General features: G+C 35.1%; 1 protein-coding gene across 11 annotated transcripts in view; it reads left to right on the plus strand.

The window, feature by feature from the left end:
• The window catches only part of SEC31A (SEC31 homolog A, COPII coat complex component), a 60,225-nt gene that overhangs the window by 26,370 nt on the left and 7,033 nt on the right, over positions 1-26,822 (plus strand). The window contains exons 13-26 of one of the 11 annotated variants that reach the window (XM_032456521.1): positions 698-736; positions 1,199-1,276; positions 3,570-3,645; positions 4,074-4,252; positions 5,564-5,690; positions 6,646-6,791; positions 8,313-8,486; positions 10,876-11,052; positions 13,299-13,391; positions 14,070-14,196; positions 15,843-16,184; positions 23,739-23,777; positions 25,404-25,462; positions 26,478-26,735. In XM_032456521.1, the coding sequence (XP_032312412.1) occupies positions 698-736; positions 1,199-1,276; positions 3,570-3,645; positions 4,074-4,252; positions 5,564-5,690; positions 6,646-6,791; positions 8,313-8,486; positions 10,876-11,052; positions 13,299-13,391; positions 14,070-14,196; positions 15,843-16,184; positions 23,739-23,777; positions 25,404-25,462; positions 26,478-26,735 (1,914 nt within the window). The remainder of the gene's footprint in view (positions 1-697; positions 737-1,198; positions 1,277-3,569; positions 3,646-4,073; positions 4,253-5,563; positions 5,691-6,645; positions 6,792-8,312; positions 8,487-10,875; positions 11,053-13,298; positions 13,392-14,069; positions 14,197-15,842; positions 16,185-23,738; positions 23,778-25,403; positions 25,463-26,477; positions 26,736-26,822) is intronic. The other 10 variants (XM_032456537.1, XM_032456529.1, XM_032456554.1 and 7 more) reach the window with 10 other exon arrangements.

Raw genomic sequence — 26,822 nt, forward strand, 5'->3', positions numbered from 1 at the left:
GTAAAAACACTCTGACTATGGAAACCTTGAAGGAAGTATTTTAGATTCTGAGCATAACCTGTATTAGCCCTTTGTCATTGTTTAGAAATGACTAGAGTTTTCTACAGTTGTAGGCTTATCATGTATATGGAATAGTACTGAGCACGGTGAAGATTAGTGCTCCTTTGATGTCAGACAGACCTGGGGTCACATCACAGCCCCCACTGCTTACTGGCTACGTATCTTTGCTCACTCTTTTAGATTTTTTTATATTTAACTTTATTATTAGTCTAAACTTCTTGATGCTATAACCTTTTTTTGGTTTGCAAAAGATTAGTATGAAACTTTACATATCCGATAGCAAAAAATGAGAAAATACAATTTGTCAAAATACTTCTAATAGCAGTTCTTTCCATAGTGAGTCCCTGAAGAAATATTTTTAAAAGTTATAGTTATCTTACTTGAAACAAAGTAGAAGAAGATATGCTTGTTTTGAGGTTAGTTTGGCAGTAGATGACATGTGAGCAGTAGAACTCCACATGATTGAAACTAGGACTATTGAGAATCTGTACAAATTTTCTTCTTTTCTTAAACATTCAATCCCTGATCTGAACTTCTTTGGATTTTTGCCAATGAGAATGGAGTAAGAGGTGAACGATTGCTATATGGCTTGAAATAGAATTCCATTTAGTAGGTGAATTGGGTTTTTTTATTTCAGATTGCTTTGGCCTTGAACAAAGTGGATGGACCTGATGTGGTAAGAGAAACCCTTTACAAATAACTACCTTCTGAAATTTTGATTTAGGTCATAAGGAAATGTAATTTAAGAAATTTATTTTATTGCTTTACAGTTAGAAAAAATACTGACTATAGGAATTTTAATACAAGAATAATTCTCATTTTAAAATAGTGTAAGTTTTACCTGGTAGATTATTATTTTCTCTTGACATTATTTGAATTTTGCAAAAGAGTTAAAATGAAATCAATGACTGCTCAGATACTTCAGGTTAAAATCTTGGTTGCTCAGGGATATTTGGTAGGAAAGAAAGGATAGGTCTTAACAGTAATTACTCTCTGCTTTTGCTCTAATGGTGTTTCTCAAATAAATTAGTTGCTTCTTATGAATGTTGTTGGTTGGGTCTTTTGTCTTCTTTGTTCACTAATAACCTTTTAATGCAACTTTCTTCAACTCCTCCTGTAATTGTTTTGTGTACCAAAGGCTCTTAAAGACTCTGACCAAGTAGCACAGAGTGATGGGGAGGAGAGCCCTGCTGCTGAAGAGCAGCTGTTGGGAGAGGTATTTATTTTTTTCATTTTCAATTACATTGGGGAAATATATGATATTTGTTTATCTCACATTGAAATAATGGAAAATTTTCTTGACTACTTGTTCCAAAATAAAGCTGGAGTTTACTTTCTTAGAGATTCTTAGGGTAGGAGTCCATTTACTAGCTTGATGGAGGTATCATCTCTAAAATTTTTAGTTCTCTGACCTAGCTTCTGAATTATGTGGTTTAAAATTAATAGTTGATGTGAGATTGACTTAACTTGGTCACATTGCCTTCTATGTAAAGTTAGTATTTTTTCTTGGCACGTTAATATTTAGGGCTCACTAGCAGTGGCATAGGCTTCTGAATTAATTTTGAACTTTTGAGTTTAAGTAAAGAATGTTTCACTAAATAAACGGATTATTATGATTTACTATTAATGTGTCCTGAGTTCTATCGACAATTTTTATAACTAGTTAAAAAAGAGTCCTTGAACACAGAGTTGTGTCATTCTTTTTTTCCTTTGAATTTTCTGAGTTTTTTTTTAAAACACTAGTAATTCTATAATTTACTTTTCTTGCTTTCTAAATTATATTTCGTCTTGGAAAATTAATCAACAAGTACTTATTTCTCATCTCATATTTGATTTTTTCATTTTTCTTTGTGATTTGGGGTTATCCTGACTATGTAAAGTTTCTTACGGTCTTTTACCAAGTTATAAAAATAATTAATCACTAAATTTAGACTACTACAAGATTATTATTAAAAACATTTTCCTTAGAAGTAGATCTCACATTTTATTTAGCCTGAGAATAAAGGAGATGGGTAAAGTCTTACTAAAAATTTGAACTAATTTTGGGAATACCTAGACAGAATTATAAGGAAATGTACTTTTATTTATATACAACTGGATTAACTATTGTCCAGTAGAGGGCCATTTGGAAATACACTCATGAATTAAATATATAGGTAAATATGTATTTAACAGAACAGCAGTTACTGATATATGCTTTCAGAATATTTGAAAAAATATTGTTTAAGGTCATGATATCTTCCCCTTTATCTTGATAATGCTATTTGTTATAAAATAAAACATAGTAGCTTACACATTGAAGATACCCAACACATAATAAATTGTGTATTTTTGACTTTATGTATGTTTCAGAAGTCCATACATAAAGGTTTATTAGTAGTTTTTAGAAAGCAAATTTTAACAATCATTAAAAGAAGGAAAAGGGTTTTTTGGTAAGTTTGTTAGGGAATATAATCAGATCAGTATCTGATTTTATTACCTAATGTGAATAACTTAAGTTTAAAAAAATTTTTATTACAGTTCTCGATTCTAAAATGTTTCATTGGGGAAAGAATTAACGCTATAGTTATTCTCTTATAATGGTCAATACTGGCTAATTAAACATTATTAACAGATGATCCTGTGTTGTGCTTTACACTAAAATTACCCAATTCAAAAATGCTCCTGGCTTTGGATACTAAGTGCTAACTTTCAGATGTGTAGGTAACACAAGCACAGAAGATAGGTATTTTATCTCATGTAAAACTTTTTTTTTTAATTTCTCTATAATCTCGTATATATTTTATTTTTCATCTTCTGTAGAATTTTTATGCATAGAACAGAAAGCATTTAAAGTATTTGCCAGCAGTATGTCTCCATTATATTTCTTTTCTTCTAAAGAAAAAAAATATTTATTTTTACTCAGTCTTACAAGTAGTCTCAGAAAGTTATAGCAGAACTGTGTATATTCTTACCAGACCAACCTGCTGTTCTAGACATGACTATTTTAAGAGAACACAAAATCTATAATTTAATGAGTATATTTATAAATAATCTGTTTATATTTCATTTATGTAAGGATGCATGTGATTTTTTGTTTATGACTGAGTCAATTAAAACAAAAAAGTTCTATTATAACTATACTTATTAGACAAATTTTTAGATCTATAGAAGTGAGGTTTTAAAATCTAAATATGGTGTCATTAAAAACATATTTTGTATGTTTCAAGGCTACTCTTAGTTGAAGTATCTACGAAAACAAAGATTCCTCAGCCTCAATAACTTCTGAGCTACCAGTAATGGACATGTACACTTAAGTTTATTTCTGATGACTTTTATTTATGATTATATAGTGAGAGTTAATACTTAGGGAAATTATGGATCTTAGTGTAAACTTGAATCTGAGAACTTTTCTGAAATAACTTGCCATGTCATCTAGTCAGTAGGTGAATAATCATACATAAATTTTGTTTTGCTGGTAAATTATTCCAGTTTCATTCCAGCTAAATTGCTGCCCTTTCCATCTTTAGCGCACTGAAGAGGAAAAGCAAGAATCTGAATTTCTACCATCAGCTGGAGGAACATTTAACATCTCCATCAGTGGGGGTATCTGTCGGTTTCGATTTCTAATTTTTTTAACCATCTGAAAGCAAGTAGTCCCTAAGCTTAAGTTAGAAACATTTTGTTACAGATGGTAGATTATTGAAAAGAACTCAGTTACCATTTAGCATATGTAATCAGTACCTTAAAAATGATAGTATGATCTAACCCTGTGTGATAGAAACTGTATAATGATCTTTATTACTACAGTTTAAACACTCTGGAAAATACATTACTTTACCTAATTTTATTTCCATACATCTCAGTATATTTTCATAGATATCAAGAGCTTATATTAGAAATTAATCCACCAGTAATATTTGAGAATGAGCATGTGTTCTCCATTGTATGTGTGTGTAAAAATTCATAGGTGTAGTGTTTTTTTCTTATAACAAAACTTTATTTAACTTAGGTATATTATTTCTTTATTGCAGATATTGATGGTTTAATTACTCAGGCTTTGCTGACGGGTAACTTTGAGAATGCTGTTGACCTTTGTTTACATGATAACCGCATGGCTGATGCCATTATATTGGCTATAGCAGGTGGACAAGAACTCTTGGCCCGAACGCAGAAAAAGTACTTTGCAAAATCCCAAAGCAAAATTACCAGGGTATGTTATTTTTAAAATAGATAAACAATAACACATTTGTAAAATAGTATACTTTTACTATAGATAATAGAAATGCAGAAAACAGTAAAGAACAAAAAAACTACCCATAATTCCTTGATCCAAAAGTAGTTATTGCTGATAGCTTGGTATAATTACTTCAGATTTTGTTGTTACATATGTATTTTTTTCAATGAAGAATACCTTTCATATTTTCATTGTAGAAAAGTTAGAACATAGAAAATGTTAAAGATAAGAATTTTAATATCCCATAATTCCGTCAGATTCGTGCATACTCTTTTGTACCTCTTTCTATGTATTTGTAGAATTTTTAAAAACAGAATGAAGATTATATATGTATAGAGGGGTGGGTGTATAGCTCAGTGATAGAGTGAGTGCTTAGCATGCACGAGGTCCTGGGTTCAATCCCCAGTACCTCCATTAAAAAAAAGAAAGATTATATATGTATAGTTTTACTTACAGATACTGTCACTTACATTGTAAGCATTTTCCCATATCGTTAAAGAGTCTTAGCAAAATTTCAATTGCTCTATAATATTCTATAAGTAGGGATATATTATTTCCCTTATTTGGGGATATTTAAGTGGTTTCTGATATTTTCCTAATATAGTTAAGATCCTGATAAACATCCTTGTGCCGAAAGATTTGTGTGAATTTCTAATTGTTTCATAAGGCTGTAGTTCTTGGAAAGGAGTTTCTGGTACAGAGGGTCTGTACATTTTTAAGCTTACTAATACTACATTTCTTTCCATAAAAGTTGTCCCAGTGTTCCGTGCCAGCAGCTTTGGTTGCTGTCAGTTTCCCAGGCTGTCTCAGTGTCACTCCCTCCCCTGCTGTTGTTTAGCCACACTGGCTGCCTTCAGTTCCTCACACACTCCATGTGCCTTTCTCTCTCAGGACTGTGCCCCTAGTGATCCCTTGGCCAGGAATGTTTTTTCCTTTCTTGATGAAATTAATTCTAACTTCACATCTCAAATGTCTGTATGCTCAGAAAGTTTTTCCTGATCCTTCAGACCAAGTCATGTCTTCCTGTTCAATGTTTTAGTTACACCCTATACTTTTCGTCTCAGCATTTTATAAAATATCTTAGTGTGATTCTTTTTTTTTTTTTTTGAGGAAAACTGATACTGTCTTTTATGTCATTTGATTCAAGAATACACTTCAGTTTGCTGCTGCTTTTATTCTATATGAAACGTTGAATAGTAGTTTTGAAAGAAATGATTGATTAGCCAGAGTTAATTTTTATTAATGCACCAAAGGCTTTTAATTCTCCCTTCATTTTCCTTTCCCAAGCTAATTACTGCAGTAGTGATGAAGAACTGGAAGGAGATTGTTGAGTCTTGTGACCTTAAAAATTGGAGAGAGGCTTTAGCTGCAGTACTGACTTACGCGAAACCAGATGAGTTTTCAGCCCTTTGTGGTAAGAAAATGAGCTTTATATTATATTATGTATATGGCATGGACTATTGCAAATAAAATTAATGACAGACTTTATGAGAAAATTTTTTAAGCCTTCTAATCACAACAAGAAAACAAAGTTCTCATTTGAATGCTTTTCTCAGAATTACTAACTACATTGCTTCTCCATACCTATTAGTCATTATTTTTAATAGTATTATTTAATGATATTGGTTTCGGACAGACCAAACTTGGAATCTTGCCTCTGCCACTTTATTAGCTGTACACCCTAGGAAAAATTAATTCCTAAGCCTTAGTATGGTCATATGTAAAATGACACATAGTCAGCTCTTATAAATGTTAATAAATGTTACCTTGATAAAATTAATAATTATAACATGTGAGTAGAAATTACCATTAAAGGCCATGACTAAACTGATAACTAGGGAATAAAACTCATTTGCAAAAGCAGAAGCTTTATGCTGCTAGTATAAAAACAAACAACCATTTGCTTCCTTGAAACTATTATGAGAATACAGGATTATAGGATATTAACTTTATCATCATAAACAATTTATAGTAGTGCTAGCTACCATTGATGTTTATTCCAAATGTGCCATATTTTAGTCCACTGCTCACAAAAGCATCTGATGTGATGAAGTGCAGTTAAATGTTCATTAGAATTTTTCTGTTCAAGTATTGTTTCCATTATTAATTTTTTCTAATATAATGAATGGAAATCCATTCTACAACTAGGTATAGAATCTTATGAAATTGTTTATTATATCGGTTTTTCACATGCTTCCCCTCATGTAACAAAAAATATTTACTGAACATTTACGTCACAGTGATTTTGTTTCTACCTGCCACTCATTGGTTATAAAGTTTAATCCATCTTCTGAAAATATTATTGGGCTGCTCATGACCTCATGTACAGATTGCCTTGTGTGTAATTTTGTTTTCCTCTTGATCTATAGACCTTTTGGGAACCAGACTTGAAAGTGAAGGTGATAGTCTCCTGCAGACCCAGGCATGTCTCTGCTATATTTGTGCAGGGAATGTAGAGAAACTAGTTGCATGTTGGACTAAAGCTCAAGATGGAAGCAACCCTCTGTCCCTTCAGGTTAGTGTCTTTGATACAAAAGGTGCTTCCTGTCTCCTTATATTCTAGAAATTGATTTGTTCCAGAAATTCATTGCTTTCACCCTCCTTAATTACATTTTAGGAGTTCTTTTGTTGAATTATGTGTATTTATTGCTATCTGTGGAGAGGCAGTTTGAGATGATGGGACAGTAAAATAGGAATGCAGCTGTTTGTGAAATCAAAGTTGATATGGTAGTTTATTGGGGAAGGTAGATGGCAAGAGCATGATAACAGCCCTAGAGTTTAACCTTTTCCTCCTGCCCCTTTCTCTGCCTCCAGGGATGCTGTCTGCCTGGGCAAAGATAGAAGCAATGTAGGGTGAGGAAGGGGAGACATTCCTAGTACAGTAGACATGGTTCAGGGAAAATGAAAGAAGTAAATGGAATCTCATGTAGCACTAATACACAGGCAAGAGAGGAAGTAAAAAATATGGGGAATATTCTCAGGTTCTGAGAACTATAGATGTAGATTTTTTTCTTTCTAAGCATTTAATCAGCAAGCTGCAAGAAATTTCAGTCTAATATTTCTTTTTATCTCTGGAAAAAGAGTTTCCCAGTAAAGTTCTTGCTTTAAAAATCACTGTTGAAACCAAAAATCTTGTAGGAATCAAGGTTTTCCTTTTATTTTTGTTTTGTTTGTTTTGTTTTGTTTATTGTATCATTTACTAGTTTTGTTAATTTTGCTAGGTTCATGGACAGTGTTGCCTTTAGGGGGAACTAGGTAAAGGGAACAGAGTTTTCTTTGCTATCTTGGTAATTCTTCTGTAAATCTAACATTCTTTCAAAATAAAAAGCTGAAGGAGCACTAACTTACTATCTTCAGGGTTGAAACATTTGATGACATACTCATCGGATGAGAGCCCCAGTGCTGCACATTCTCACCAGCACATGGTTTGGAAGGTTTTCCTTTTAAGTGCTTCTGAGGGAAAACAACTTGTTTCACACATCTGGATTTGTGTACTTATGAGGGGCAGTTGGGATATTCTTGTACTTTATACCTGAAGCATAGGTCCCCATTGTTGAAAGAATTGGCATTGAAGAACAACATGAGAAACTTTGGGTTGAAATACTAAGCCTGTTTGGGGTCACCTCTCAGTGGTACTATTTTTATTTTTGTATACGTAAGTATGTTTCCTCTTACACCTGCTGCAACCCAGTATCTGCCTTCAGATCTCTGCCTCTCCCCATCACTTGGGATACTTGCCTTTTTTAGCTCACGAGTATCTGGCAGCTTAAGGATGTTTAGGAAAAGGTGGTAACCTATGTTTTATCTATGAGTAAGAGGATACCTACTTTTTCAGTTACCTCAGTAGTGGCCAAGTCTTCCAGACCTTTTTAAGATTGGTGATAATACTATATAGTATGTAGTATGTGGAAGGTACCGCACTTTTTGTAGACTTTGGAACTGTCAGTAACTCCTGATCTTTTCCTGACTCCTCTTAGTACACATCTTGGTGTCATTGTCTGTTTCTCCTTCACCCTCCCTTCTTTTTCTCATTTAGGATCTGATTGAGAAAGTTGTCATCCTGCGAAAAGCTGTGCAACTCACCCAAGCCATGGACGCTAGCACTGTAGGAGTTCTTTTGGCTGAGAAGATGAGTCAGTATGCCAATTTGTTGGCAGCCCAGGGCAGTATTGCTGCAGCCTTGGCTTTTCTTCCTGAAAACACCAACCAGGTAATTAGAACTAACCATTTTTCTTCTTTCAGTGTATGAGAAAGGTAAGTCCAGTGGATAGCTCAGTATTAAACATAACATGTACTAGAAGGTGGAATATTTTCGAGCAGTTGAACTTCTGTCACCTGACTGTAGGTGAATATTATTGACAATTCTTCAAAGATCATTTTAAGTGTATCCAGGCTGTGTCAGAGGGATGGGATGCTCTTACAGTGTGATAGATGCCTTTGTACTGAAGGGCATGGTATTTGAGGAAAATAAATGAGAAAAGGACCACCTTTTTGTTTCTTAAGCCAAATGCTGACTCTGCACAAGATTATTCGTAGGAATCTTCTGTGTTAAAAAGCTGTAAATGTTAATACTTAAACACACTGGGGTTGTGATTTTAAAATTCCCACAAGTGGCAGCCCAGATATTAGTGAAGTTGTTCATTCTCTGTGCCATTTCCGTCTGATACTGTCTGTGTGCAAGTATATTTTTAAAGTATTCAAGGCAGAGGGAACTACATTACATTCCTAACTTAGTGTCCTTATTTGGTGTGCAGTAAAACTCAGTCTTTTTCATGATATTTGTTTCAGTTCAGTAAGTGACTAAATATATAGTGATAAATAAGATTGCCAGGATCCTTTGCCTGGAGGAGTTTCCAAACTCAAAATGACAGCAGAAGTAAACATGGTATTCCAACGTGATAAGGACAGTGATAAAGCTAGTAGTGCTGTGGGGGCACAGAGGAGGGGAATTCAGTAACGGGGAGGGTGTAGCTCAGTGGTATGGTGTGTGCTTAGCGAGCACAAGGTGCTGGGTTCAATCCCCAGTGCCTCCATTAAAGTGATAGATAAATAAATAAATAAACCTAATTATCCCCTCCCCAAAAATTAAAAAATAAAAAATATAATTTTTACATAAAATATATAAAATATAAAAATAATTTTTAAAAAATTTTGAAAACCGGTAACAGAGCATGGGTGGAAGCTAGTGTGGGTGTGAAGACAGTTTTCCATAAGTAAGATATTTTTATCTGCATTGTGTGTCTGCCAGAGCTTAATTTTGAGCCTTATATTGTTTCTATACTTTTTATTCTAAACTTTATTCTGTTTTTTGATAGATTTTTTTTAGTTAATTGTTTTCAGGATTGTATCTGTTCTAGGGAATTACCAGTACATTTCACTGAGTAGTTTCATTGAGTAAAATACTACCTCTGTGTTCCAGGACTGTGGAGGTGTGGTTCTCTGCTTGGTTTTGTGTACACTTACATGTAGGATCCACCTCGAGTCCCCTTAGATTGTTAATGAGAATATTACAGTAGAAACATAGTCTTTATCTTTATGATGATTTAGGCATATTAGTTTTATGTGATTTTTCACTTAATAAGATCTCATTATTATATTGAGATATAAGGGCCTTTATCTTAAGACTAACTTAATATAAGACTTTAGATCTTCCAGCCTTAGAATTAAACTCTATTTTCACTATCATTTATGACCACATGTATTTTCTATACATTATTTTTCATGCTCTTCTTCAGACTTTTAAAGAACATTCTTTATGCAAAATTCATAATTTTAGTGTCATTTCTTCCTGTATATCTCAGAAGACCCTTAGTATTTTCTGAGGAATATGTCCTGAGACTTTGTGACATCATTGTAGTCTATAATTCCCCTCCTTAAGGCAAGTTTACCTAAGTATACCCAAAAAGTTTAAGTGACATCTTTAAACTTTTAATGAATGTATAGAAATTTATAATTTTTATAGATATTAAGATGAATTCTTGCTGAAACATTTTAACACATTGCTTTTTGTTGTTGTTTGTTAATACCTTGAATGTTTATATGGTCAGCTCATACTTATTTTAGATCTGTATAGTTGTAGATCTGTATGAGCTACCCTGAGTTTGACATCTTACTCTTAATTTATTTCAAGCATCTCTTTTTTTAATTAACTTTCATCTCTTTCTTAGATCACCATTTTCTGCCATTACCAACTTTAACAGTTGATTCTCTTTTAGAATCTTTTTTCCCTACAAAGAAATAAAGTTGCATTTTTTCAGGTACTTTTGTGATTTGTGAGCATTACTTAACTGCAAGAAAACAACAAAAGAGCAGTGTTGATAAGTGACATTGATCTTGTATGTTACTGTGTGGTGGGCATAATTCAAATCCCTGACTTGGTTAAATTGTAAGTAACACTATATATAATGGACCTTTGATGTCAGTCTTCAGTATTAGAAACCATGATGTCAGACCCTAAGGTGACAGGTTTTATTGTATAATACACAGCATATGAACAAATATCATATGAATGATCAGGCTTACTTTAAGAAGATCAACATGCTGTCATATATAGTTGGGTGAACTCTGTTTGCTTTGCTTTCTTCCATTGCTTCTTATAGCCAAATATTGTGCAGCTTCGTGACAGACTTTGTAGAGCACAAGGAGAGCCTGTACCAGGACAACAGGAGTCATCTAAAATTCTATATGAGAGGCAGCAGCTGCCCAAGGGCAGGCCTGGACCCGTTGCTGGTCACACACAGATGCCAAGAGTTCCAACTCAACAATATTATCCCCATGTGAGTGATATGGTTCAGATAGTAACATTTATGTATTTCTGTTCAAATTGGTGGTTTTAGTTTGTTGGGTAAGAGACCTTATAATGTGTTTTTTTTTTTAATTATCCCTTTAATCTGGTCAAATAGATTATAAATTATATATAAATTAATCTAAGCTCTCTAGGGTGATTTCTTCTTACTTCTCCATCACTCAAACTTCTCTTACACATGCACATCTGTTCTCTACAGTTTGATTCATCTAACAAACTGTAAGTAAAGTAGTGGGTACAATTTTGTGAGTGATTTGGTTAATTTTTTTTAATGTTTTTAGAAAATAGTAGTCCTTTTTTTGAGAATTATTTTTTGAATCAGTAGAACAGGTTTACTATGAACAGGTTTACTTCTATATCAGCACAATACAAAGTATCCAGAATTCAAACTTATTTTTTTGGACAAGTTGTATTTTAGAGAAAGCAAATGGCCAAAGGTTTATGAAAATGTGGGTCATGGGATATGTAAAGATGATTAAATGATTTTTATTAATTAATTTATTAAATTAAAATGACCAAATGGCATAAAATGTGGCCTCTTACTGTTTTTTTACTATTTCATGCAGCAATCTTTATTTCCAGACCAATAGATAACCTCATGTTCTTAAGTGAAAATTATATTTTCATAAGTAGTAAATGGTCTTGATTGATAACAAAATTAACTGGTACCCTCTCCATTTTAAAATAGAATAAATTGCTGATAGAATTGACAGGGTCAGTTTTACAGTTTGTTGTATCAGAAGTAAGCATAGAAGGATGAAAAACTAAAAAAAAAAATCATGCTCTTTTGTCTGTTGTACTTTTGGATGGTACTAATCAAGGTAGATCACATTTGTATATAGTTGTGACTGTAGTTTTGTTTTTTCATTCATTGGACAAATAAGAATTTAAGTGCCTGTCTTTATGCTACCCATTGAGGGTGTATGGGTAAACAAAACATTAAATTCCCCACTCTAGCGGAGATTGCACTAGACTTGCAAAGTCTACGACATAGCTAGGGCGTATCAGGTGATGGCTGGGAAAACTGAGAGGTGGAGAAGTCAAGCGACTGACTAATCAGGGTTTTAAGACAGAGGTTGAATTTCTCCGTATCTCGTGGCTAGTTAATGGTTAACAGAATTAGAACTCCTAAGCTAAGTACCTTGAGTTCCACCTCGCTATCTCAGGGCACTGAAGTAAGGCATTCTATTCTGGGAGAAGAGAATATTTACTCTTTATGTCCTTGGCTTTATCTGTCTTTCTGGGAAAATGTTAAAAAAAAAAACAAAAAAAAACCTTGAAAGACTTTGTTATAGTTCAACTTAACAGTCTCATACTTTAAGAAAAGGAAAACAAGTTCAGTCATAAATTAAGTGGTGATTTGCTTTTTAAAAACTGAATGAGGGCAGAGGCTTATGGTTTTACAGGCAGGAGTACAGGGTTGAAAGGGAGGCCAAATCAGCAGGCATTGCACTCCTGCTTAGACCAGCGCATCTTTGCGACTGTTTATGGTAGAGTTTCTACGAAGACTTACTTGACAAAAAATATTTTGATGGCTTTAAAAATTTTTTATGAAAACCTCTGGACTCCAGGCTGAGTTCCATGGTGTGGTGCAGCAAACACTGGCCTGGGCCTCAGAACACTGGAATCAGTCCTCACTCCATTACTGAGTTGTATGGACCTCAGCCAGCCTCTTCATTTCTCTGGGCCTTGGTTTCCTTGATGATAAAGCGTGGGGATTAGACTGGATGATCTTTAGTATTGTTTGATTCTAAGCCTCATATGGGACTAACGTGATTTTTGTGGCTCTAATGAATCCAGAAAAGGGAGCTTACAGCAATATGTTTAGAGATCTGCTAGTAGCATCAATATGATTAATGCTTCAAAATCACTTTTTTACTCAATTACTTTTTTTTTCCCCTGGAATGTCTTCTTTCCTTCCCTACTTACAGAGCCTACCTTTCCCCCCTTATTCTTGACACTTGAATGGCATTGTTCTTTGTGCTTTGATTTAGTTTTCATACTGATTTTTCTGCTATCTCCCTCCGCCCTTTTTATTGTGAATGTATGTTTTCTTTTGGGACCCCAGCTACCTTGAAAGCAATTGCCTGACTAATGTATGCTATTTTGCTGCTCTTATTTTTTGCTTTGCATCTGGCTATTAATGCCTTTTTTTTTTCTCCTTTTAACATTATCATTTTTTATTTTCTGTGATTGGTATTTCTTTGTTCAATTCAGGTTAGAATTGCCCCCACTGTCACTACCTGGAGTAACAAAACTCCTACCGCCCTTCCCAGCCATCCACCTGCAGCCTCTCCCTCTGACACACAGGTATATCCTTCATTATTCCTCTTTGAGCAGAATTCTGCTCACCTAAATATATAGTTATATATTCTCTACCCAGCTCCCTCAAGTTCCCATCGCCCCATCTGTCTGTCTGCTTATTGCATTTTAATGCTTTTAGGATGCAAGAAGCAGTTTTTAATACAGTTAATTTATTTTCTTATCCCTCTCCCTGTCTTTTGCAGTTCTAAATTGACTTGAACTAGAAAAACATCAACCAAGGTTCTAACAGTGGTTTAATGCTGAAGATTTTCTTTTTTTTTTTTCTTTTTTTTCTTTTTCTTTTTTTTTTGATCATTGCAGAGAAGCAACAATTCCCTTGTGGCATTTATACTTATATTTCTGAGGCATTAGTTGTGGATAGAATTTAGTAGAGATGGAAAATCCTAGATTTTATCATAAATATCATAGATACTGTTTTATGAGGCTATTAGCATCTCTTGCCATTCATTGCAATTATTACTTTGGACCTGTCTAATCTTTAAATCACTCAGAAAGTGTTGCTCAGAAAATGTGTCCTGAAGAAGATAGAATGCACAAAATACAATATTTTTTACGCAAAGTTTAAAAAACAACAACAATTCCATTTTAGAGATTATAAATCCATCTGGTAAGGTTCTTGGTTCCAAATGTAATCCTCCCTTTTACTATATTCTCATTTCCTAGGGAGAAAATCCTCCACCTCCAGGTTTCATAATGCATGGAAATGTTAATCCAAATGTTGCCGCAGCTCAGCTTCCCACATCTCCAGGTCATATGCACACCCAGGTACCACCTTATCCACAGCCACAGCGTAAGTAGTATGACCCTAAGGTTCTGTCACAGCAGCGTGTCTCACCTAATGTAGTCACCATTTACTTTGAAGCTCCAAAGCCGTGATCAAATCAATTTTAACAAGTAAAGAAAGAACCATTCTGTGTTGGGCTTGAGTCTGTAGAGACACATGGTTTCCCTGAATCAACATACGAGGAAGCAAGCTTCCCTGTCATTCCATTCAGAGCAGTTGACTCCTGTTCCTGAGCCTTACTAAGACCCATTAAAGAGAGTCAATTGTCCCATGATTTTGGTATAAAAAAATAGAATTTTAGGAATTATTTGGTACATATTCTTTTCCTTCAGGCAGGATAACAAGCCATTTTGGTAAAAGTGGTTCCAGGTGACATTTGTTGTTGTTTTCCATTTACTTTATGATTATTATTTTTTTAAGAAATAGACTATTTTTTAGAGCGGTTTTAGGTTCAGAGCAAACTGAGTGGAAAGAACAGAAAGTTTCAGTATACCCTCTGTCCCCATGCACAATCTCCCTCCCCCACCACAGACATCCTACATCACAGTGATCCACTTGTTACAGTCAGTGAGCCTACAGTGATACATTATTATCACCCAAAATACATTACTTTAGAGTCCCTCTTGGTGTTGTACATTCTATGAATTTTGACAAATGTATAGTAATGACATGTTTCCCCTATTGGCTTTCATTTTTTTTTTTTAGAAAATACTTATACTTGGAAAGTAAAACATCACCACTATTTTAAAATTTAAAATGAGCAAAACCCAAAAATCTCAAAAGGGAAAGTTATGTGACTGAATGAACTATTACAGAAACAAGAGGATGTTACCTAGGAAGAACTAATCTTACTGAGCACGTTCTCTGCTAAGATGGATGTTCTTACTTAACGTGAATACAGATTGAATATGGCTTTTCACTCAATGCTCAATATGAAAGAGCTGTCTTCAGAGTAGTACATTTCTACTAGATTTCCTCTGCAGGGGTTCATATCTGCCACTGGTTACATGAAAGGTAATGGTATTTGGGTTCAGGTCTTTGCATTAAAACATTAATTGGCTCCCTGATGCTTACTCACTGTGAGAAATACAGTAATTGTTTTGTCAGAGATCATAAGAGTTGCCTGTTCATCTGAAACTGTGTTCAAACTCAGAATTTGAGTAGCCGATGACTTTACTGTATGTTGGAGAAGATACATTTGATTCACAACAATAATGTTCACTGTTGAGATCTTGAGCTGCCACCTAACTCCCTTACATTTCCTGTGAAGGGAACTGCTTTGGTGTGGTTATTCCTGCGTGGTTCCATCTAGTGGCCAGTAGGTGTCACTGCAGTTTTTTCATAGGAGCAGGACATCTCATGAAAGGGTCAGTCTTAAAATTCCTGGGCCTGAATGTTCACAGATTTTCATAGCCAGCAGCAGCCTGGAGGTGGCAGGGTTCAAGTATTGGATCCAATGACTTTTGGTATAGTTAGGGCATCCAGACTATCAAAAGCATAACATATTTTAAGTGGTACTGTTTGGTTGTAACTTACTGTTACTAGAAGAATGATGAAAGGAACATCCTTAGAATGAGATAACTTTGATTTTCTGTTGCTGTCTGAATAAATTTGTAACTAATTAAAATTTCTGTTTCTTCTCCTTGGTGTAGCTTATCAGCCAGCCCAGAAGTATTCCTTCGGAACAGGGGGGTCAGCAGTGTATCGACCTCAGCAGCCTATTGCTCCTTCTGCTTCAAACGCTTACCCTAACACCCCTTACATACCCTCTGCTTCTTCCTACTCTGGGCAGTCTCAGCTGTACGCAGCACAGCACCAGGCCTCTCCACCTGCCTCCAGCCCTACTGCCTCTTTCCCCCCTCCCCCTGCCTCTGGAGCATCCTTCCAGCATGGCGGACCAGGAGCTCCACCATCATCTTCAGCTTATGCACTACCTCCTGGAACAACAGGTACACTGCCTGCTGCCAGTGAGCTGCCTGCATCCCAAAGAACAGGTCTGCGCTTGAAAGGGATTTGGTTTGGCTCCCTCCTTTATTTGTTCATGATCACATGGGTGGATGGAGGGGAGTTATTTCTAACTGTAAACTGGGTCATGTGAGGTATTGACTGAATTTTTTATAACAGATTCTAAAACTGTTTCTAAAAGTATGATTTTCCCATAGTGAACTTTAGTTGCTAAATGAGAAAAGCTTTAGAGCTTTCAGAAGGGTAACTGTATAATCTACCATTGAGCTTTATTTTAGTGGTGAGAAATTAGTTGGCAAGAAAGTACTGGTTGGAAATAGATTTACTTGACACTCATTTCTTTACTAGAGCAAAACCATGCTCTGTGTTCTTCCTGAGTTTTCAATTTAAAAAATTATTTGTGCCTTAAATTCATTCATGGAGATTAAACAGTACAGGGTCTTAATGGGGTAGTACAAAATTTTAGAATTATGTTTATTTATAAAGTTGAGGAAGGACCTAGATATGTATATTGAAAGGAAAAAAGGGAGAGGACACAACTCTGACAGAATCTCTAGGCCAGCAGACAGGCAGTGTACAGTAGTGCTGTGATTCTCCGTTAGGGCAACCCCCCCCCCCCAAACATTTTGAAAATTTCTAGGCATTTTTGCTGTGCTGGTTGGTATTATAGTTCTACCTGAAATTTTCTGTTTAAAATCATAACTTTAAAAGTATTTTTATAGTAAAATACACGTTTTATAAATTCTTTTTATCTCGTTACAGTTAAAGCATTACATTAATTTTTTGTAGATAGGTGATAGTATCTGATTTTCATTTGGAGATTGTAAAGGAGCCTCAAAAAGAGATCAGTGAATCGGGGTTAAGAAGCACTAACACAGTGGTTTAGAATGCAGGCTTTGGAATCAGACTCCCTGGGTTTGTATCCCAGCTTCACTCCTTTTTAGTTATGTGACCTTGAATAAGTTACTTAACTTTAAGCCTCGGTTTCCTCATAATAATAATAATACCTACTCATAAACTTATGAAGAATATTGAATACATTAATACATTTAGGGGCAATGACTGCAAAAAATAGCTGTGATTACACAAAACCTCGCTCAGAATTAGAGCTCTGTGCTTTTGGTATTTGAAAATAGTTTCTCTTTCAGATTATAACTGGTGGTTTTGAACTAGAGGGGCAAAACATTTCTCCTAATACTAAAGTTGCTCCTAGGAGTCCAGTATGTATTTTTCTCTTTTTATCTGCTAAGCAACAACTTTAATTACTGAAAACATTTATTATAAAATAGGATTTATTGAGAAAGTATTACTTCTAATAAAGTCTATGGATGCAGAATTATATACATATCTCCTTCTCTCTTCTTTGATATATAATATTCAATTCCAGAGTACTAAAAATCACACACGCAATATGTGTCACCCTTTACTGCACAAATAAAATTTATGTAATTTTCAATGCAGATAATTCAATAAATTGATATTTAGAGAGGAGTGCTAATTTAATTGAGAGTTCAAAAAGTTACCTTTTAAAACCTGAATGAGTAAAAACAGTATCCATTCTGAATAGTTGGGTAATAGAGTTCATGAGTGAAAGCAGGATGCAGGTAAATCCCCACATAGAAATGTGGTGCAGGGAAGTAAATTATCACTTACTGCACATACATTGGACATGTACCAGCACTTGCCATATATTGTCTTATTTAAGTCTCACAACCATGAAAAACAGGAATTTTTTTTTTTAATTGACAAGGGGAAGCTTCAGTTTCCTGGGGTTATATAGTGTTTTCATGATTGTACAGTGATAGTCTCCAAGTAGAGATACAAACCCAGGTCTCTCAGTCTTCAAAGCCCGTTGTTCATTCTTCTTTACCAGATGGTCTAGTCCTGATGGAAGGAACAGAAAGCGCTATCAGTGCTGGAATTACAGAAGCATTTAGCATCACTATTTTAAGCATTTGTTACTTCATCGTCTAAATTAAATGTTTGCATGGGTATTTTTTCTTCCTTAAGCAAAAGTTCGTTTGGCCATGAGATAGTCTTTGCTTATGTACGAAGTAACAGTGTTCTAACCTGGCTGAGAAGCAGAGTAACTAATAGGAAGAAGCCGTACATTTTTCAGTATTCAGCATGGACTAAGCTAGCTGCTTTGTTGTCTCTTGCATGTTATTAGTCCCTATATTTAAACTGTTACAGCTTTACCTTATTTTATTTTTTGATTTCCTAAAAATTTTGCTTAGGTTATACAGATAATTGTGACTGGAAGTTTTATCTTTGTTTTAATATGTCTTAAATTATATCATGGTATTCTCTAGGATTTGGAAATTCCGTTTGTCCAGTGGATTATTGATAGACATTAGGATTTTCAAGCCCTCTAACTATTAAGGAACCACAAGATTAAATGCCCATGGCTCAGAGAAACTAATATTGTAACTATCAAAACATTCATTCAGTAAATTCTTAATGAGACCTGTTCAGTCTATAATCAGAATTATGCCAGGCAGAGGTAAGGAGGCAGGAAAGAATGGTACATTTCTGGTGAACAGCACACTGCTTTGTTATAAATTGGAATGTAAAATTTATATTTGGGCCAAATTTTGGAAAATATTTAATGTCAGGGGCTAGAAGTCTATTATAGGAGTTGGAAATACCAAGGGGCATGGTCAAAGTGGTACTTTTGGAAGGTTAATCTGGCAGTGGTCTTACAAGATAGACTGTGGGCAACGTGGCAGAGTCAGAGGCAAGGGAAACAGGCACTCTCCCACTTCTGGGTATAAAGTGGTAACAGCCTGCGTTAGAACAGTGCAACGTTGTTTCAGTGGTGGCAACGCAACAAGCAGGAAGTTTTCCTGGTTTTACTGTCCAGGATAGTCTCAGATAGATAACGTAGTGCCCTTCCTTCCTTCCTTCCTTCCTTCCTTCCTTCCTTCCTTCCTTCCTTCCTTCCTCCCTCCCTCCCTCCTCCCTCCCTCCCTCCCTCCCTTCCTTCCTTCCTTCCTTCCTTCCTTCCTTCCCTCTTTCTTTCTCTCTTTCTTTCTCTTCTCCCCTTCTTCCCTGGTTTAATGTGTGCTTGTTACTAAGGGAGAGCACTTTGAAATACGAAGGCCCAAGGATTTTACTCAAAAAAATTGTTTTCTGAAAAAATGACAGGCCTGTACACCAGAAATTGACACAACATTGTAAACTGACTATAACTCAATAAAAAAAAAATTTTTTAAAAATGACAAGCTATCATGAAACTGTCTTTGAGTTAACAGTATTGATTTTGTTCAATGGAAAATCTATCTTTGTAGTGTGTTCCTTCACATAGAAGAGTCTAGAAAGGACATAATACTGCATACTTTCATGAAATAGTAAAGTGCACTGAAATTTTTTTTAAATTTTCTTAAACATTCCTTAGTTAAATATTAAGTACCTGGTGTTAGCCTTGTACATAAAAGATGGGAGTATGATAGCCTTCTTTACTTTTCTTTGGATAATTCAGTTTTACCTTGTGTCATCGGAAAATGACCTCAGGATTCATTCTTTCTAAATTTTAATTTTTAATTTTGTGACCTTTTTTTTTTTAAATGTGACATGCTAGATTCACAGGGGAAGGGGGAGTCATATTGTTAACAAGTATGCTCTATTCTCTCCGTCTCAAATTATCTTCTAGCCAAAAGTCTTCATACTATACCACTAGTATTTTTCTGTGAACCCACTGAAAACTATCTCAGCCAGTGCACAGATCCTATTGTTCTGCTCCTGCAGAAAATACCTACAGTAGTTCCCAGTGAGAAGTGACATCCAAGAAAGGACAGTAGCAAGTCCACTTCTGTATGTGAGACCGAGCAGTTCCGTCTTCCTTCCCCAGAGACCCTGTGGAGAACTAATCCCTACTCTTAAGGTGGATACGGGTCTCCAGTATCCAGTGACACACATACTCAGGTTTTAAATTAATTTCTCCTTGATTTTTTAAATCTTTTACTGTAGGATTTTGAAAGACCCCCCAAATAGTATAAAGAATAAAACTGAAATTATCTATAATTCTACCACCTATATATAACCACTAATAATTTTGGTCTATTTATTCCCTTCATGCACATATATACATACATATATACATAAACATATATATATATATACACACACACACGAATATTTGTATGTACTCATGTATTAAAATTTTTTTAATTTGGTAGAATACACATAACATAAAAGTTACCATTTTAACCATCTTTAAGAGATATTAAGTACATTTACATTGTGGTACAATTATCACCACTAACTACAGAACTTTTTTGTCACCCCATACTGAAATTATGTAGCCATGAAAAACTCCCCATGTTCCCCAGCCCCTGGTAAGCACCACCCTACTTTCTGTCTCTGTGTATGTGTTCTAGATACTTCATATATAAGTAGAGTCATACAATTTTGTCCTCCTGTAACTGTCGGTTTCATTGTGCCCAGGATTCATCTGTGTTGTAGTAGCATGGATGAGAATTTCCTTTTTAAAGCTGAATAATATTCCACTGTATGTATATACCACGTTTTGTTTATCCATTAATCTGCACGTGAGCATTTTTTTTTAATTGAAATACAGTCATGCATGTGGGCATTTTGACTATTGTGAATAATGCTATGAATATGAGTATACAAATATCTGTTCAAGTCCCTGCTTTCATTTCTTTTGGATATATACCCAGAAGTGGAATTTCTGGATCAAATAGTAATTCAATGTTTAATTTTTTGAGGAACCACCGTACTGTTTTCTATAGTGGCTGCGCTATTTTACATTTTCACCAGCAATGCATTGAGTCTGATTTCTGCACATCCACACCAACACTTGTTTTCTGGCTTTTTTCTTTTAATTCTAGCCATTCCAGTGGTTGTAAAGATTGTAATATCTTATTGTATGCATGCATTTTTAAAGAATTGAGATCATAACTCCCACACAAATACACTCACAATTTACATCTTACTACTTTTCTTAATATTACACCATGAACCATTTTCCATTGCCCTTTAAAGTCATGTCATGTTTAAAAAGAAGGTAAGAAGGAGATTTATGCCCATTTTTGTAGTTTTTTTGAAAGGGTTAAGACTTCTATCTTTTCTTAACAGTTTTATGAGAGAATGATGTTCAAGATTGGACTATGCTGTGTTGATTTTTAAAATTTTGACCAAGAGTATCATTTTGCACATCTATAATGAGCCCCCATGATACTGTCTCCTGAGATGTTCATGTTCTTTGTGTAGCTTTACCTACTGTTGCTGTTAAAGTGTATCTCTATAAAGTAGAAGTCAATTTAATTGTGTTTTTTAAAAGTGATATTTAAACAATTTAAAGATACAAAAGCAAAAAGATTGAAAGGGGTTAGAATTATAGCTAAGACAAAGCTGTGTGTTAAATCGGTAAGAGATTCTAACAAGGATTTTCTGGGCTGAAATGAAACATGACTAAATATGATTTATGGTTTGATGTTAGGAGAGGCCAGTTAGGCATATATTTTGGAGGGAACTTTGATTATTGTACAACTGTTACTTTCTGTTCAATAGACAGCTCCAGCCTCAGGTAATGAGGGGTAGCCAACTGGTTGTATGTTCCTGTTGAAAGTCTTTTTGCTTCTGATTTCATTGTTTTACTCCTAACGTTCAACTTGATTTGATTTCATTATAACTTTGGTGTCATTTTACCAAAGGGTCATATGAAATTGTCTCACGTACTTTTTTGTCCTGCTAATGGTTGGTGACATCAGGATACCCTCTCTAGCTTTAACATCCAGGGATGAGGTCACTGCTGTGAGAAGTTAGAGGGAAAACTGGTCTCATCTTCTGCTCCTGCCTCTCAGGGGGCTGGGAAGGAAGGCATGTTGTTGAGACTGTTCCCTAAAAAAAAAAGGGTCAAGGCCAAAGTATTTTCAGTACTTCTAGGGTTTGAATTCCGTCGATCCCCCCACCATACCAAAATCTGAGGATGCTCGCGTTCTATAAAGAGGCGCAGTATTCGCATGTAACCTATGCCCGTATACTTTAATCTCCAGATTGCTAGTAATACCTGATACAGTGTAAGTGTTATGTAAATACTTGCCACAAATCCACGTTTTGCTTTTGGGAACGCTCTGGATTTTTTCTTTCCTGAGTGTTTTCGATCCTTGGTTGGTTGAAACCGCAGATGTAGATCCTGGAGGTGGACTGTATGTTGTTCCCCCTCGGGCTTATTAACTATGGTGCCATGATATCATGTCTTGCATGGGGAGTTAGACTGTGAAGTCACTGTTTAAGACAAAAATAAGAAATCATTTACAGTCAGTTATCCTTGATCACTCCTTTCTTCAGTTAAGACCCCACTGAAGAAGTTGGCTTATGATTAGGAGCCATAATGTATGAAAAACATCTGTCCATAAAGCTCCACACAGTGAGATTTCAAACTGGGATTACCTCTCTCCCCTCACATTTTGCTGGGGCATGGGCTTGAGTAGAGCTCAAACTGAACTGAACTCACCAATTAATTGCTATATTCTCTTGATTCCTCTCCCCCCAAGTAAAGATAGTTGAGTTCCTGTAAGCTGTATGTCCATATGAAGAACCTCCACTGCATGCTTTTGACTGAAGGCTGGGCCTGGCCCAGCTGTGAATATCTGACAAATTTAGAGTTGCTGTGTTAGTTTTCAGCCTTCTTTCCTCTTGTCCACTGCCAGAACCTTTAAAGCTCTTAAGAGAATGCTCTTGGTTTCTGGAAGACATATGCTAAACAGTCTGCAAATCTGTATATTTTTACAGAAAAGAGCATATGAAATGGTTACATATTTACTGGGCCTGTTCCCATTTATTGTCACACTCATCATGTGACCCGAGAAATTACAGTTTCTCCAGAATGCAGATACCTGGGGCTCCCCAAATCCGGCCGTAAAGTGGCACCACCTTGTTAAGATTGTCTGACGTGCTTTTTATGTGACAAGCGTCGTGCTGAAATCTGCACAATAGTGTAGAAATCCTCCCATTTTTCTTTAAAACCCTGCTACTTAAAGTGGGTTTTGACCAACAGCCTTGGCATTACTTGGCAGCTAGCTGAAACAATCCAGTCTCAGGCCCTATACTATACCTAGTGAATGAGAAATAGACATTTTTATAAAATCCTCAACTGACTTATAGTCACAGCTTTAAATAATATTAAAATGGAGACAGTTATAATTTGTTAGGAAGTGATCTTTTCCCCCTCCCACCATGATATTACTGAGCTTCATTGATCAAATAGCAGAAAAACAGTTCATGCGAACAATTAGGGAAATAATGTTATTTTAAATAGGAAGGAACAAAAATTTAAAAGAGACAGATGGCACAGTAAGAGACAAAACTAATGTTTAAGAGTTAATTGGATCTGAAACAATTTAAATGAATTTGTTTTGCTCACAAGTTGATTACTTTCTTAATTAGATAGGAGACATTTCACATGACTTGATTAAATAGTTAAAGTTTCATTCCCTTTTAAAATTAGATTGTTCTTTCTTGGGGTTGATGGAAGAAGAAACAATTATAAAATGAGTAGAGTTTAGAATGTCTTTGATGATAATACTGTGTAAGTGACTTTTACATTTTGTCTACAGAAAATCAGTCTATGCAAGACCAGGCATCTATATTGGAAGGTGAACTGGTTACAAAATATACCTTTGGAAGGCTTTGAATCATTGAATATAATTAATGAATGGACATTCACAATTATGCATGTGAACTTCAAAGCTGATGATATCCTAAATCTGATCAGTATCATTTTTTAAATTTGGCTTTTTAATTGACTCAAATCTTATAACTGATTGAATTAACATAGTGGCACAAATGATCTTAAATCATAAACGTGTATTTTATATAGACATAAAGACATAGCTATACCAAGATTGTCTTAGATATAAGAAAGATTAGAAGGTGATGGGAGCTTTGAATGATTAGTCTCTGTATAACCAGAACTTTAAGAATTTACTAAGCAGATAGCAGCATATGGTGTAATACTTCATGATTAGCTCTTGAGTGTTTTGAGGCTCATTTGACATTCTGTTAATTCTATTTTTAAAATCAAGGCAAATGAGTGCATGCTGGTTACAAGATTTTGTTTTTAAAAAGTTTCTACGACATTATGTATGTTCCTTGGTTTGCTAGGCAATTTTGTTAAGATTTAATATCGTGGATAGCGATAAAACAAGCAAGAGGTAAAATACTGAAAGAATGTTTAATTTATTGAAAGAGGAGTAATTTTTTGCTTTTACATACATACACACGCAGAACTCAATAAAATATAAAATGATTATATTGTGATTCAGCAATTATCCTATTTCTGGCATGTTTAATTCCTTTTTTCTTTAAAGATACTGTCATTAAGATACTTAATGAGTTATGCTATTGATGTCCATTTCTCACTGAGATTTTGAGGGAATTTTTTTGAGGGAGGAGGAAACTCACTAAAGGTGATAGTAGTTTAATTTTATATTTGCTACCAAATTTTTGTGTGTATGTGGCATTAAAAAAACTTATTACAAATATTTGAATGCTATTCTCTGTAAGTAATTTCTAAAGCAAAGATTGTAAAACTTATGTTGTGTAGTTGGGCTCTGGTTTTTTTTTTTTTTTTTTTTTGATTTGCTTATGCTGAATTGCTTATGTTAAATTGCTCTCTATTTCTTGGGAAATAAGAGGTTGCTGCTTTTTTCTTTTTGTGTATATGTTGACTATATCAGAAGCCTTTTTTTTTTTTTTTAGCAGACTCAACTGATGTATTTTTTTCTTTTTTTCGTTTTTTTGTTGTTTTTTTGGGTTTTGGGGGGGCCAATTAGGTTTATTTATTTGTTTGTTTTTATTTATTTATTTACTGGAAGTACTGGGGATTGAACCCAGGACCTCGTGCATGCTAAGCAGGTGCTCTACCACTGAGCTATACCCTGCCCCTGTTTTTTATTAGGAGAGAATTGTTTGATCTTTGAAGATTATATACCAATATAGGCATAAAGACTTCACTATTCTTAAATTTAGCAGAACTCTTTTACTTAAAAGGAATTAATGTCAAGATATTTTGCTTTCTAAGCCAAGTCCTTGTGATTATTAGAGGTAATGAATTTGAGAATCCAAGGCTACATAGTGACACTAGCAGCTCAGCTGGTAAAACTTTTGTTGACAGTTATCTCAGGATAAAGGTAGCGTTTGAAGGTATTATATGATGGATACAATTTAGTTTTCTCCTTTTCAGGATTCTAAAGGAAAATGCCCTCTATTATCTGTTATAGGTCCTCAGAATGGTTGGAATGATCCTCCAGCTTTGAACAGAGTACCCAAGAAGAAGAAGGTACTAGAAAAAGATGTCTATTCAGTGCCTACAGATGTCCTGTCAGTCATGTACCCACCTGAATCACACTACACTTCACTGTTCTTTTTAAAGGCAAAGCTTAAATCATGATATACTTAATGAGTGCATTTCAGCTTACTAATCCGTGAAGGGAAGGAAAGAAAGCACAAAACAATATGGTGGTGTGAATCAAACCCCTCTCAGAAAGCAAGATGTAAATTCCCAGCACATCTCTTTGAAGGGGTAGGAAACAAATTTGGTTTTGGGTTCCAGCAGTAACCATGAATTTGTAATTATATTTTGGACTCTTTTTGTCTATCACATAGAACATGAATGAAGAAATAGCCTTGTAGCTGAGCATAATTTAGATGTCTGTAACTGTTCAGAGCTGTTTGAGCATAACAAGGATTCTTCTCTCCTTCTTGTACCCCAAGCTGTTTTCTACTTTTTTTTTTAACTCCTAGTGATTTCTGTCCCCCAAATATAATAATGAGAGGCCAGAACATAAAATCGGGAGATACTAAATGAGTGAAAAAAAATTGGGGTCAGTGATAATCAGAAACTTAATCTACTACTTTTAGTGTGATTGATCACTAAGTAAATATTGTTAGTGATCTAGGAAAAGGGTATTACATCTGATCGCATTAAACACACACAAACACACATTTGGCTATCGGATCCAGTATTGCTAGGTGCAGTTTTCCAGACTTTGACATCCTCTTTCAAAAACACCATGGTTTTGGCTCCCCATTATGTTGGTTAAAGTGTGAAAAGCAGAGGGGAAACTGAGAGGTCCAGGTTTACGGTCAGAACCCTCTTAGCCAGTTTAGCTCTACTTTTATGTTTTACTCTAGAATTCTTCAGAAAATTTCATTTAAAGAAAATTCTACTATTACTAAAAGTTTTTTTAACCGTGAAATAGTCTAACTCCCTTATTTTAAGCTAAGAAAATGTTGCTATTTTTGGGGGGATTTTTTCCTTACTCTTGGTACTTTCTATTTCCATCTTTTAAAAGATGCCTGAAAACTTTATGCCTCCTGTTCCCATCACATCACCAATCATGAACCCCTTGGGGGACCTCCAGTCGCAGATGCTGCAGCAACAACCTTCAGCTCCACTGTCAAGCCAGGCTTCGTTCCCACAGCCACATCTTCCAGGTGGCCAGCCCTTCCATGGCGTACAGCAACCCCTTGGTCAGCCAGGCATGCCTCCGTCTTTTTCAAAGCCCAATATCGAAGGTGCCCCAGGGGCTCCTATTGGAAATACCATCCAGGTAACAGTAAATCTGTATAACTGGGAGATGACTCTATCTATTTCAGTACTTATTTTAATCTAACTTTTATGGTTACACCTTTTTTAA

The sequence above is a fragment of the Camelus ferus genome, chromosome 2 (assembly GCF_009834535.1).
Source record: "Camelus ferus isolate YT-003-E chromosome 2, BCGSAC_Cfer_1.0, whole genome shotgun sequence".
Taxonomy (NCBI): domain Eukaryota; kingdom Metazoa; phylum Chordata; class Mammalia; order Artiodactyla; family Camelidae; genus Camelus; species Camelus ferus.